Source organism: Urocitellus parryii, chromosome 4 (assembly GCF_045843805.1).
Source record: "Urocitellus parryii isolate mUroPar1 chromosome 4, mUroPar1.hap1, whole genome shotgun sequence".
Classification (NCBI taxonomy): domain Eukaryota; kingdom Metazoa; phylum Chordata; class Mammalia; order Rodentia; family Sciuridae; genus Urocitellus; species Urocitellus parryii.
This window is the reverse complement of record NC_135534.1, coordinates 83,360,918-83,376,246: the sequence shown is the minus strand read 5'-3', so window position 1 is coordinate 83,376,246 and position 15,329 is coordinate 83,360,918. Positions and strand designations below refer to the sequence as shown.

General features: G+C 35.6%; 1 protein-coding gene across 1 annotated transcript in view; it reads right to left on the bottom strand.

The window, feature by feature from the left end:
* The window catches only part of Cep295 (centrosomal protein 295), a 53,987-nt gene that overhangs the window by 10,125 nt on the left and 28,533 nt on the right, over positions 1-15,329 (bottom strand). The window contains exons 10-17 of the mRNA XM_026396091.2: positions 14,812-15,030; positions 12,178-12,270; positions 11,921-12,024; positions 10,299-10,436; positions 9,796-9,893; positions 6,081-9,528; positions 4,686-4,863; positions 4,405-4,548 (exon numbers count right to left, since the gene is read on the bottom strand). Coding sequence (XP_026251876.2) covers positions 4,405-4,548; positions 4,686-4,863; positions 6,081-9,528; positions 9,796-9,893; positions 10,299-10,436; positions 11,921-12,024; positions 12,178-12,270; positions 14,812-15,030 — 4,422 coding nt within the window. The remainder of the gene's footprint in view (positions 1-4,404; positions 4,549-4,685; positions 4,864-6,080; positions 9,529-9,795; positions 9,894-10,298; positions 10,437-11,920; positions 12,025-12,177; positions 12,271-14,811; positions 15,031-15,329) is intronic.

Sequence of the window (15,329 nt, the reverse complement as noted above, 5' to 3'; positions counted from 1 at the left end):
GTGACAGACACATTGAGGGAATCAGGCATCAAAGTCTGCACTGTCAACCCAGCTTCCTCAGGTCTGGCTACAGTGCCAATTGAAAGGCTTGTGAAGGTGTTACAGGATCTTCCTTTTAAGAAAAAGAACTACAGATATTAAGTTGAGAGTCTCTGATGAAAAAGGCATACCTTTCCCACCAGTCCTCCAGCAGGACTTTTAGTATCCTACTCAAATATGCAAAGCACTAGAGGAAATCCTCTAAAATGTCAGACAGAGAAAACAAAAGAACTCCAGATAAACAGAAAATACAGAACCCTAACAAACATAAAAAAAATCTGTAAATATTTAGATACATTCTAGATCCATGAAACAGAATGAATATTATGAAAAGGCTGGGGTAGGGGGGGGGGGGAACAGGGACAGAATGAAAAACCAACCTTTGGGAAATTACAATTTAATAGAATAAAAATTGAGATGAAAAGTTCAAACGAGTTAAGGAAAGTTGCCCAGAAAGCAAAAAGAAAAGAAATAGAAATGAACAACAGAGGAAAAAAAAAAAAATTTGGAAGATCAATATAAATCAGTGTATTCAACTTCATTTTTATTATCAGCCTCCAAAAAGAGTCTTTTAGGACTTTTTGATAATTGCCCCGTCCGCATGACATTTTAATAACTGCTTTGTACATAACAAGAATACCTTTTTTTCATCTTCCTCCAAACCAGTTTTTGCATCCTTAGGGAAAAATAACATTCTTGTTAAGAATGACCTTATTATATTGTCGTAGTGGTGCACACCTGTAATCTCAACATCTGAGGAGGCTGATGGAGGAGGATCTAGAGTTCAAAGCCAGTCTCAGCAACTTATCAAGGCCCTGTCTCTAAGTAAAATATTAAAAAGGCACCTCTGGGTTCAATCTCTGGTACCAAAAAAAAAAAAAAAAGATTGACCTTATTCAACTTCCAACTAAAAGATATTCCACAAACAGAGAAAACAGTGTAAACTATAAACTATGTAAAAAATTATATTAAGAAGTGTTAGGACAGACATTATACAGAAACCTATTTATCAGACAAAGGCGCTTAAATCAAGAAGCAAGATCATGAAGGGCCTTGTAGATGAAGCCAGGGCCTTCAGCTAATTTAGACTCATTCCTCCAATCAACAGGAACCACTGCAGAGTTTTAAGTGGGGAAAAAGAGGGAGATTACTCTGAATATGCCATTGGAAAATGAACAGGAATAAAGCAAGAGTTGAAATAAGGAGACACTGCAAGTTTTAGCAGGTATTCAAGAAAAAAAATGATAGTCTGAATTAAACGAGTGACAGCAGGAATGGAAAGAAGTGGGCAGATTTAAGAGTTCAGAGTAGAACTGAGACTTGGTAGTTTATTGGGTGTTGGGAGATATCAATAAGAGAAGTACTGAGACTTGAAATGTGGACACTATTTAATGAAAAAAGAAGGCTGGAAGATAGAATGGAGATAAGGGATTATGTTAATTTCCCTTTTAGACAAGATGACATTTTTGCAATTTCAAACATGATTCATTAAATTATAAAAATCATTGATGAGCACTTCCTCATAATCTGAATTATAGAAAGCACTAATCAGTTCCTAAAGAGTTGTGGTTTGTCAAATAATGCAAAACAGGAAAAAAACTTCAAAGCCTAGTAATAAAATCATTACTTTATAAGCTCCTTAAGACAACAGAAAGGGAGCCGGGCATGGTGACACATGCCTGTAATCCCAAAGGCTGGGGAGGCTGAGGCAGGAGGATTGCGAATTCAAAGCCAGCCTCCTCAGCAACAGCGAGGTGCTAAGCAAGTGAGACCGTCTCTAAATAAAATATAAAATAGGGATGGGGATGTGGCTCAATGGTCCAGTGCCCCCTGAGTTCAATCTCTGGTACATCTTCCTCCCTCAAAAAAAAAAAAAAAAAACCCAAACAGAAAGGGGACTGGTTCTTAGGAGTTACTCTGAGTGATTCTGAAGGCATCATAATACCTGATCTTAAATTATACTATATAGCTATTACTAACAAAAAGGACATGGTATTGGCATCAAAGTGGATGTGAAGACCAATGGAATAGAAGACACAGAGACAAACCCAATTGTTATGGTTATCTGACACTTGACAAAGGTGCCAAAAATATATGTTGGAAAAAATATAGCCTTTTTAAGAAATGGTGCTGGGGAAACTGGAAATCCACGTGAAGAATACAAGTAGATTCTTTACCCTGCACAAAAGTCAGATCAATGTGGATCAAAAACTTATAAGACCAGAAAGAAACTCTGAAAATGCTAGAAGAAAAAACATAGGGTCAACACTCCAAATTCCTTAACAAGACCCCTAAAGCTCAAGAAATAAAACCAAGAATTAAAAAGTGGGACAGCATCAAATTTAAAAGCTTCTGCACAGCAAAGGAAATGATTAAGAGTGTGAAAAGAGGGGCTGGGGTTGTGGCTCAGTGGTAGAGCGCTCGCCTCTCATGTGTGAGACCTGGGTTCGATCCTCAGCACCACATAAAAATAAATAAAGATTTTGTGTCCATGAATAACTAAAAAAAAAAAAAAAAAAAATTAAAAAAAAAAAAAGAATGTGAAAAGAGAGCCTACAGAATGAGAGGAAAATCTTTGCCAGATACTCCTGATAAGCAAATAATATTCAGAATATAAAGATCTCAAAGAGATCACACACAAAAAAATCAAATTAGTAAGTTACCAAAATAACTAAGCAAGCATTTCTCAAAAGAAGAAAATACAAATGGCCTACAAATTTATGAAAAATGTTCAATTCCCCTAGCAATCAGGGAAATGCCAATCAAAACTACACTGAGATTTCATTTCACTCCAGTCATAATGGCAATCATCAAGAATACAAATAATAATAAATGCTAGTGGGGATGTGAGAAAAAGATAAGCTCATAATTGTTGGTAGGACTGCAAATTAGTACAACCACTCTATAAACAGTAGAGATTCCTCTACTGTTTATTTAGGAATGAAACCACATATGATTCAATCTTCCCACTCCTTGGTATTTATCCAAAAGAATTAAAATCAGTATACTATAGTGATACAGCCACTCAGAGTTTATGGCAGTGAAATTCACAATAGCCAAGTTATGAAATCAGCCCGGGTGCCCTTCAATAGATGAATGGATTAACAAATGTCATTTATGTACACATGGAGTTTTACTCAGCGTAAAGAAGATTGAAAATATGGCATTTGCTGGTAAATATATGAAAATAGAAAATGTCATGCTAAGTGAATTAAGCCAGAATCAGAAAATAGGGATCAAATGTTTTTCTCATGGGGAATTAGGGGGGTGGGGATCAATATCATAAGGATAGGAGACTGAGGAGGGGGAGGGACAGGAAATGGGAGAAATTCAGAATGAAATTTGACAACATTATGCTATGTGCATGTATAAATATGCCATAGTGAATTCCACTTTTATGTGTATTTATAAAGCACCAATAATAAAAGTAAGCAGATAAATAGAAGGAAGACCACTAGAGTAAAGAAAGGAGAATAGTGGGGAGAGAAAAGGGGAGGAAAGAGAAGGCACTGGGGACCAAATGGAGCAAATCAAATTTTATACATGTATGATTATGTCAAAATGAACCCTACTATTATGTGTAACTTTAATATACTAATAAAGAATTTTAAAAAAGGGGTTACTCTGGCTCTCTACCTTCCTTAATTCTTCCAAACAATCAGAAATGAAGACACAATACTTTATGGCTGAAGACCAAAACAGCCAGTGTTAATTAATTTAATTATATTATCATTAAAGATAACATAATTATATTATCATTAAAGATGCCAATTTCCTCCTTAAAAGATTTGCTTTGATAAACGTGATCACAAAAATTATTTGGTGAGTCTGAAATCTAAAAATAATTATGAAATTCAGATAGGACTGCTCACAAAATATTGCAGAAAGGAATATTTCCAGGTAAATGGATGTAGGAAGAAGTATGGTGAAGAAATACATCTGTTCTAATTGTCATTAAAGCCAGGATTTTAAGTGTTAATAATTATCCTGCAATAGACATAGGAAAAAAGTTGTGAAAGTACTAAAATAGAAAAGTGATAAGGGAAAAGAGAAAACAAACAAGAAACAAGTTTAGAATGCAGACAAGTTCAGAAGCAGAGAGAATAAAGAGCATCAGAAACAGAATATCAAAGAATTTTGTCTGCAGTAAATTTGTTTCCCTCACATGTCAGATACACTGGTTACCCAATGCCACATGTCTTTAAGTCCAAGAAATACTATTACATAAATACTACTTATGTAAATCAGTTTTTTCCTTTCAAAAGTACTCAACAACTAAGTCTCTAAATTTTAGCATCTTCAAAGAAGGTAGAAAACTAACAAACCATGAAAATATCTTTTTATCTTATCAAACCATCTATTTACCTGGTATAGAAGTTCTGCCACTAGGTGGAGATTCTACTTCTTGTATAGCACTAAGTTCATGTTGGTTTAAGTCTAATCCAGATTTAACTCTGGCTACAGGTGGCTTTGAGGTTCTTCTACCTGGTTCTTTGTCCAGGTGCTCACCTATCACATCAAGGACAAAGTTAGGCACAATGAAAATCTATTAACATACTGTAAATTTTTCTACAACCAGGAAACTTCAGGGGATGAAAGCAAAGAATAATCAGCAGAATAATTACAATAAAATGCAATTATCTTACCACTTTGCTTGGCACTACCATCTTCAGAAAACAACCAATTATCATCAGAGTTGCTCTTATCTGCATCTCTAATGCTTTGCTGATCATTTCTTGTTAGGTCTTGGATATGAGGAAGCCATTCTCTGAGCTGCTCCATCTCCTGTGTTTTTAAAACATTTTCGACTGAGAGCTTACTTGCCTAAAAAAGTGGGCAGATGTGGGTGGGGATGACAAAAGTGGAGGAATTATGAGAAGAATTATATTTACATTTTTCTTTCTAAATTAGAAACTCAAGTAAATAGTTCCATCACTTATACTATTATAATTTTCTCCAGATTAAAAAAGAGATATGCTTCCAATATTAAAAGGGTAATATTCCCTTTAAAAAATATAACCATGCTTAGCATCCAACTAAAACTAAGCCTTCACTGTTCCTTTCAATAAGAGATTATACTTGGGTATCCTCCTCTGGTTTTCTTTCCCATTAATTTTCCTCCAAATGACAAATTAAGTCCCTAGGACTTAACTGCTCCTGGACTCACTCAACTCAAGCTTCTCCTGAACATCAAGGATTTGTAGAACTATTTATACTAAATAATAAGGTTTAAGAAGTAGCATTTTAAAATAAAATGGATACATTCATATTTAGGAAAGCACATTTTCAACTCCCATGTAGATAAACTGTGAATTTGAGTGACTATACCAGTCTTGTCAACAATTCAAACCCAAGTCCAGCTCTCCATCAGCCTAAAATCATGATAGCTTAAAAGTCAGTCAATAGGTCCCTTAAGGAAGAAGACAGAACTGATTTTGATCCATATATAAATGTCAACAAAGTGTTATACATTAAGAGTACAAGGTGTGTTAATGCCTATGAAAAATTCTGCTAAACAGTTTATTTTTACAATTTTAATCTACGATGAGTTTAAAACCCACTATAACAAACGTTCAAATAAGAATCTATATTCTTTTGTGATAGTTGCATTTAAATTGGTTGAGTTTCAAATAATCTCATAATTACCACAGAAGATTGATCAATTTTTGTTTTAATTTCCAATGTGTAGGGTAGGAAATTAAGCACAGTTAAGATCAAAACTTATTCTCAGTAACTAAAAACTTGTTGGTATAGGATCAAAACTGAGTGAGGTTTTACCCTGCATTGTTTTTTTGTTTTGTTTTGGTACCTGGGATTGAACCAGGGGTGCTTAACCATTAAGCCACATACATTCCCAGCCCTTTTTACATATTTTTAATTTAGAGACAGGGTCTCACTGAGTTGCATAGGTCCTGACTAAGTTGCTGAGGCTGAACTCACGATCCTCCTGCCTTAGCCTCCTAAACTGCTGGGATTACAGGTGTGCGCCACCACTCCTGGCTCCAACGTTTAATTCTTAAGTATATAAGTTTAAAACATACCTGCCTGCCCTTAAAGAAATCCTTCAAAGTTTCCTGATGTTTCTGGATCTGCTGCTGCAATGCTGTTTGTCTCTGTAAAAGCAATTCTTCCTGGGCTTTTTGGCCATATTGTAGAACTTCTTTTTGTAGATCCATCTGCTTCTGAAGACCCATCTTATCTTGCTGTGCTAAGACAGGCTGTGAAAGTCTAGACTGAAAACTTGGAATTGTAGAATCACTTGAAGGAGCTGCGTGTCCATTTTTAGGTGAATACAATTCACAAATGCTTTCAGATTTAGCTTCTGCAAAAGGTAGTGGAATGAATGAATGCTCTAATTCCTTAGATTGAAACAAAGAAGAGAGGTCATGCTCAGCATATTCACTTTTGTTTAACTGACTTTGTTTGTTTAAAAGCAGTTCTTCCTGAGGTTTTTCATTAGAATTTACCATGCTCCTTTCTAGGTAAAACTGTGCTGTCAAATTATTTTGCTGAGGCAGAATAGGTTGTGAAAAACTCAAAAGCCTGTCTTGTGATCTTACGGTTTCAGTATCACCAATTTTGGTGGCAGAAGATTTTTGCATTCTTTCAGAGTTAGCAGCAGGCAATGTTTCCTGGGAAAGGAATGAAGAGGAACTAATTTGCTCAGATGATACCCTTTTCTCCAATTTACTTAATCTTTGCAAAAGCAGTTCTTCTTGGACTTCCTGTCCAGATCGAATGACTTTCCTTTGTGTATCTAACTTTTGTTGAAGCACCTTCATATCACCATGGTGAGGTTGGATAAAATCCTTCAAAGATACTTTTTCCTCAAATTTACATTGTCTGGGCAACACAAACTCTTTCTGAGTTTTCTCAATAGAAGGAAAGGAAATTGTCTGTGCATTCAACTGTTCCTGAAGTACAATCGAATTATCTTGTTGAGTTAAAACAGGTGATGATAAACCCCAGAGCCTATCAGGCAATTTTTGCATCTCAGAATGACTTGAGGAAATTATACTATCACTGATAGTTGGACAAAGTTCTTGGGTTCTTTCAGATTCAGTAGGAGATAAAGATAGCAGTAGTGAGGAAGAGGTCCCCACCTGCTCAGGGGACATCCTTCCCTTCCACCTACTCTGTTTATCTAAAAGCATTTCTTTCTGAGCTTCCTGTCTAGATTGAATGAAGGCTTCCCTCTGTGTAGCTAACTGTTCTTGAATTGCCTTCAAATTATCTCGTTGAGGCTGGATTCGTTGTGATATCTTCAAAAGTCTATCCTGCAATTCTGGAATCTGTAAATGCCTGGAGGGAACTTTACTATCACTATCTGTTGAAAGAGGTTCCGGCATTGTAACAGAGTCAGCAGAAGCGAAGGAAGTAAATGAAAGTTGTCTTAATTGGGGTATGAAGGAAGACAAGCCAGTCTGGTCAGAAGATGTATTTTCTTGGGTTTTCTGGCTCAAATGAAAATCCTTTCTCTCTGTGTCTAGCCATTCTTGGTGCTCCTCCAAATTATCTTGTAGAGGTAGTATATGTTTTGAAATTCTCAAAAATCTTTCCTGAAATCTTGGGATCTTAGAATGGCTTAAGGGAACTGTACTGTCACTCTTAATTGACATAAACTCCTGTGATCTTTCAGATTCAGCTACCTGGGATACAGGTAAAGAGATACCAGTCTGATCAGAAGAAATTTTTCTCTTCAATTCATTTTGTTCAGGAACAAATTCCTGAGTTTGTACTACTTGTCCAGCATCAAGTACTACCTTCTGTATGTGTGACTGTTCCTGGAATGTTGTCAAATTTTCTTGTCGTGGCAGGATATGGTATGGAAAACTGAGAGACTTATCCTGAAGAGCTGGGATCATCAAATCACTAGGAGGAGTTATATTCTCCTCCTCAGATAAATAAAGTTTCTGAACTCTCCTAGGCTCAGCTTTAGCAGAAACCTGCAAGTCATCTGAATGTTGAGCAACCATTGTTGAGTATGAAGAACTCACCTGCCCAGATTTATCATCCCCCAAATCCCTTTGTCTGTGGAAAAGTAAGTCCATCTGAGCATCATGTCTGGCCTGAAGAGTATCCCTCTGTGTAGTCAGCTGTTCTTGGAGCAACTTTAAACTATCATGCAGAGGTCGGAACTGTTGTAGAAAACTTGAAAACCCATCCTGAGATTCTGGGATTTCAGATTGGTTTGAGAGAAGTCCTTTTTCACTCTTGGAGAATTGCTGCTCCTGGATTTTCCCAGATTTTCTATCTGCAAAAGGTAGTGAAGAACGTGTATGCTCAGTTACCTGATGTGGCAGAGAAGAAGGCTCGGCCTGTGCATAACTTATTTTTCCATCTAACTCACTTTGCTTAGGTATGAATAAGACTTCCTGGGCTTCCCGTCTAGCCTGAAGGTTATCCCTTTGAACATTCAACTGTTCTTGGAGAAGTTTAGAGTTATTTTGCTGTGATAAGATAGGTTGTGAAAAACTCAAAAGCCTATCCTGAAGGCCTGAGATGACAGGATCACTTGAGGAAAGTGTAGTAGTATTCTTGGTTGTAGAAGATTCTTGGATTTTCCCTGATTCAGCTTTGGCAGAAGGCAGTGAAGTAAAAACATCTGGAGTTACCATTGGGAGGAATACAGGGCGTCCAATTTGCTCTTCCAATTCTTTCTGTTTGGACAAAAGCAATTGCTCCTGAGCTTCCTGTCTTGCCTGAAGGACTTCCTTCTGTAGTTCTAATTGTTTCTGGAGAGACTTCAAATTATCTTGCTGGGCTGTGATAGTCTCTGGGGATGACAAAGGTCGATCATGTATTTGGCTGATTACAGAATGACTTACAGAAACTGAACTTCTATTCACTGTTTCCTGAACTTTTCCAGATTCAGCTTTAACAGGAGGAATACTAAAAGAGCCCTCAGGTAGGAATAAAGAAGTTTCAGTTAGCCTGGAAGATAAATTTTCACTGTTCTCTGATAATATTTGCTGGGAATCTAAAGTCTGAGAGGTTGTTGCCATAGATGTTTTAGATATTTTTCTAGTGTCCTGCAATTCCACTGGCCTATCATGTGACAAAGCTCTTGAAAGTATGTGAGAAACTTTAGGAATCAATTCATAGTCACTCTGTTGTGTTTCAGTTTGAGAGGATTGTCTTAGATATTTTTGTGATTCCAAAGACTGCTTGGCTAAAACATCTGAAGTGCTTAATATTTCTGTTGTTTTTACCTGTCCTTGTGGAAAGTGATTTTGTCTCAGTACCTGAATATGATCTTGTTCTAATTTTGAGAACTGTATGGATTGCATAGGTTGATATTTGTTATGACTCTGACTTTGATCCCAGTGCTCTGATACAGCAGTGGGTTTTTCAGATTTCCATGGTGGTACTGATATAATAGGATCAGAAATCAATGATGAAGCTGATGTGGATGGGTACCTTCTTTTTAATATAGTTTGATATTCAAGTAATTGTTTCCTGGCTGTTTCAACAGATTGCCTATGTAACCTACCAAAAACAAACAAACAAAAATTAATATTACTTTTTAGTTAAAAAAAAAAAGCCCCACATTTTCAAGTGTTTTTATATTACATTTAAACAACAACAAAAAAAACAGCAATCTAGGGTTGGTCATAATCATGGTGGAAAAGGAACAATATTATACTTCCCTTAGAAAAATGCTAAAGGAATTCCAATTAGATCTTCATATAAACCAAATAATAAATCACAAAGATGGAGCTTACTGTCACATAGAAATGATACACTAGCTAATACCTGTTTTGTTGTAAAAGCTGTTGTTGATAGTCGTGGATCATCTGCCTATGACTGTTGTCATCAGCAACCACAGTGCATGGTACAGAAGCAATGCCAACCTAAGAAAAGACAGAGCTACTAATTAAAAGGCAAATTCAGGAACAAACACTAAAGTATCTTATATAAACTCAAATTCTATAGTTGTAGATTTCCATATAGCTTTTTATATTCTTTTTTAATAAAAAGACTGACACTTTTATAAGAAGTAAGAAATGAAGTAATCACCATTCTGTTTCAAATCCAAAAGTTCCACATATACACGACACACAAGTCATAGTCATGTCTATGCTGGCATCCCAGAGAAACTAAAAGCAGAGAGCCATTAGGTTGGTAGACACTTTTTATATATACATTATTAAATATATAACAATTAGACATTTTACTTTTCTGAATGCTAGGACTGTTCATATTTTCAATATTGCCCCCCAATGATTTATGCAGTGACAAGATTTCTGGCATCCTACCCCAGAGTGTTGAGCTTTTTTTCTTTTTTCTTCTTCTAGCTGAGCCCTGAAGCAATCAGTTTCTAATCTTAACTTCTGTTGTTCAATTTGTTCAAGTAATTCCAGCTGCTTTTGTTTCTGCTCTTCTATTTCCATTATCTAGGTAATAAAAATACTATTGGTCTATTAACAACAAACTCATATAAAAGAAAAGTTAATGTGTTACAGTAACAAGAAATAGTTCTCATCACCAAGAATACCTATTGACCACAACTGGTGTTTTATCTGTTAGTGGCACTGTCAAAGGAAGGGTGGGAGTATAAGATGGGAAAGGAGGAAAAAAAAAAAATGAAAAGAAGGGTAAAGCATAAGAAGGAGTAAACACATTAACTATTCTGTTTTATAGGAGTACAAGGAGAGCCTAATCGCCACTGAAGAACCTCCTCCAGAGAAACAGCAAGCAGTGTGGTCAAATTCTATTTTACATCTTTAATTTTACATTGTTCCCAGTATAAATGACTGAAGAAATTAAATATTGAAACCCCCATAGCACTCTTATTTCTTAGGAATACCCATTAAGAGAGAAGTTATCTAGAAACCAAAGGACTAGTCTGTTTTGTTGCCTGTCAAATGTACAGGCAACACCTTGAAAAGTTCCTGATACACAAAATACTGAATGAAAAAGTGGGAAAAGGCACAGATGTATTTTGCAAAGAGGAATGTTTCGATCTAATACTTTACTTATACGTAATCAGGCAATAGTGGCTATACAGAGTGGTGTTCCTGTCCTCGTCTTAGTTTCCTTCACTTAGGATCCACCGAATTTATATTGTTGACAGTTCCATAGCATCTCTAGAACTGCACTGTCAATACACATCATTGTTTACAATTACATGAATTAAAATTAAAATTTAAAATTTAATACTTCAGCTTGCACTAGCCGCTTTAAGGACTCACAGCTCAAGGGGCTTGTAGCTACCACATTGTTCAAATGTGGAACATTTCCATCACACAAAGTCCTATTGGACAATGCTGTTCTAGAATATCTGAGAATAAATACCAACTCATAGAATTCTCACTCCCCAGCTATATTTCTCTGAAAAACTATACCTAAAAACTGGCTTAGGAATAATTTAGCCTCCTTCAAGGTAATCTGTATTTTAAAAATCACTTATTAAAAGTAGAATAGAGACCAAATTTACAGTTAAGGAGGTTGAACTTGAAATTTTTCCTCTTAATACTACTTTTCAAAAGTTTTGGAGGGTTACAAAGCCCATCTAATATATTATGACAAAGACTCATTAAATCAATAAATATTTATCAAGCACTTACTCTGTACAAAGGATTATATCAGAAATTATGTAGAATAAACTATTTTAAAGACAACAATTTCCTTTTTTAAAAACCTTATAGATTTCATAGGGAATATAAAATGTATACAAAGCACAAAATACAAAGAAGACACAGTAAGGGTCAAATGAATAGCACAAGTAAAGACAATGCATTTTATCAGTTGAGTGTATGTATCACAAGGTAGAAAACATGACATCAAAACCAGCCAGGTATTAAGACAAATTACATGGGTCAAATAAAGCTGGAGTACCTAGGAGAAGAAAAACTGTAAAAGTAATATTTTCAATTACCTGTTTCTGCCTTGCTGACATTCTAACTCTGACTGCTTCTTCTTGAGGATGAAGTAGAACTGAACTCTGAGCTAGAGTTGTGACAGATGGAACTGCACTTGTTTCTATGAGAATCCCCAAAACAAAAATAAGTTTTAAAAATTTAGAATTTTGACACTGCTATTAATACCCTTGCATTCATTTATTACATGTAATTTTACTGGGAAAAGATGTGAAGAGTTAAACAAGTTTAATCTGAATTGTGGGAAAAAAAATACCTTCTTCCTTTCTGGCATCTGTTTGGCATGAAAGTGATTTGTCTTCACTACTAAGTGGTCCAGACTCAATTGTCAGTATGTCACTTCCAACAACTGTAAGACAGTATCATTGATATTATGACTATATCATCAGGTCAAGCTTAAAGAGGGCAAACTAACACAAATCTACACTCAGATTAAGCATTCAATTTCGGTCTACCTGAACGTCTTACTTAAAGATCTGATCATCATCTTTTTTTTGGCACTAGGGATTGAACCCAGGGATGCTCTACCACTAAGCTACATCCCCAACCTTTTTTATTTTGAGACAGGGTCTTGTTAAGTTGCTCAGGCTGCCCTCCAACTTGCAATCCTCCTGTCTCAGCCTCCCAAGTCACTGGAATTACAAGCATGTCCCACCCCACCTGGCTAAGATCCAGTCACTTTTTGATGACTATATATGTATCCACTTGTATTATTCAAAGTTAATATAACAAGACAAATGAAAGAACTGTTTGAAAAGGTATGCTGGCAAGGTTTTCAAATACAATGGAAAAGCATAAAAGGGAGCAGAATAATAAGCATGATAGCAACATTAAAAAAGAGAAGATAAAGAAATATCAGGATCTTTGATGCATTTCAAACTAGAATTTTTTATTAACTATAAAACCAAAGCAGAGAAGGAATTTAAAGCAGTGTATTTTTATCATATAAGGGTAGCCAACACACTGCATGGAGCACCCATTTACTTTCTCATTTTTTCATTAGGCATCCACACACATGCTCGAAGCTGGAAACATGGTGAATGAGAAAAGACCTCAATGAAGTTTTTCAGGTTGAGTGAGGGATTAGAAACATAATTATCACAGAAAAAATTATAAAGGTAGAAATTATGATTGGCACTGTCAGGAAAATGAGGGGCTATATAATAAAGATAATATTAAATTAATGGATCAGATATGATTTATCGAGGAAATGGCCTTTAAGCATAAATTTGAAAGGTGAGGAAAAAAATCAGGCAGGTAAAGTATGTCGGGAGGTAAGAGAGCTATCCAAACAGATCAGCAGGTATAAAAGGCCCTGTGAGGATAAAAACAACTTGGCTCATTCAAGGAACTGAAAGAGACCCATGTGCCTGGGGTGTAGTCAGGCAAGTGGAGGAATGAAGCAAGGTAAGAACAGAGAAAGTCTACCCAAACAGGGCCCCCTTTGAAATAACTTTGCTATGGACTGAATATTAGGGTTCCTTTGTTTTAGATTCCAAAACCCCATTCTCTTCTATTTCTCTGGTCACTCCCCTTTAATAACTTTACGGCCTGTCCTTACTCTAGCCATCTTCTAGATGCCAAAATCCCTCTGATGATCTTATAAGCCCTCTTTCTCACTGAAATCTTTCATATGTCAGATATGATCAAAGGAAACCAGAATAACATTAGCTTTCTGGCTGTATCAAAGGAATTAAAATATTGCAAGTTATCAAACTGTGAAAGATTATATGAAAAACAGGTATAGGGTAAGGGAGGATATGAGAGTTCGGTTTGGAACAAATTTAAGATGTTATTAGATATGTAAGGGAAGATGTCAAATAGTCAAATAAATGAGTTGGATTCAAAGGGAGGCCAAGCTCAGAAACATGCTCTCTGGATGACATTAGTATATAGATGATCAACTAAGGAGTTCTGTTTTATTTTTTGATCCTGGGAATTGAGCACAGGTCCTTGCACGTGCTAGGCAAGCACTGTACCACCAAGCTACATTCCCAGTCCATTTAAAAATTTTACTGAGACCAGGTTTCCCAGAATGGTCTTGAACCTGAGATTTTTCTACCTCAGCCTCCCAAGTAGGGAGTTTTGATACAGAGAAAATATTTAAGAAAGAGCTCTGGAGGTAAGGACTCGTGGTTATTTAAATGGATAAATAGTGAAGGAAATGATAAAGGAGGAACCAGTAAGAAATGAAAACCAAGAGAAGGTGGAGTGAAGAGGCCAACCAAAGGACACATTTCAAGGTTTCCTGATAGCCTGCTAGCAAAACATTTTCATACACTTTAATCACATCTCATTTGCTCATACATAATTGAAGAAGATATAGTTAGTATGATCTTTGTAATTTCTAAAAAAACCCTAAATCTTACCTATTATCATCTTAGTTTTCACTTACTAAATAAGTAGCCTATCTATTACCAAAAAAGGAACCAAATCTCTGATGGGAATGTAAAAGAAAGCCACAACACATTCAAAAGTATTTAACATAGTCCTATCTTTTCATTAAGAACTACTTCTTTCAAAAGCTCTTCCTAAGGAAATAAAAAGACTTCACTAGAAATACCCCCCCACACACACACAAAATGAGAGACAGCCTAAATGTCTTAGCAAAGGGGACTGGTTAATTTTGGTTCATCAGTTACGCTGGAATTTATAAATGCAAACATAAATACATATATGTAAATAAATAAATAAATAAGCAAAATAATACAATAAAAGTGGTCTAAGAGATTCACTAAGGTTTTCAACATTTGATTGTTGCCCTCAAGTTCTGGGATTATGTTTCTTAATTTTGACCTCTAGTCTGAGTTTTCAAGTTTGAGCATAATTTTGAACAACTTAAGAAAGGTTTATGTGTTATACAAAGAAGAAATCTAGTAGAGACAACCACCTTGTTCCTGCTCAGAAGATTTTCTTTCTTCACTGGCAACTGTTCCTGATTCAATTGTTGGTGCTCTACTCTCAATTTCACTTACAGTCGTAATCATTTCACTCTCATCTTCAGACATGGATTTAATTGTCCAGAGAGATTTTTGGCTTCGAATCCTATTTAACAATTTTTTAAAAAGAATTCTTGAAGGGACCTGTTGGGTCTTCATTGCCAAGGTGACTAAAAGGAAAAACAAGAACAAAAACCCAAAAGATAAAACACAACTTATTCAGTATCTATCATATGCAGTCAAATTGTTCTATCTTTATGTTCATTTACTGCTATAATCTCTACTTAAAAGCACATTATTTACAATTTGCAGTAATACAACAATGCTACTTGATTCCAATCATAATTCTATAACCAAGAATGATTTTTTTCAACTTAATAAAGGTACCAAAATTCAACTATTTTCCAACAATATGCATATAACACAAATTCTAAGCTAAGGGTATTTATTATGCTTGTTAAATGATGAC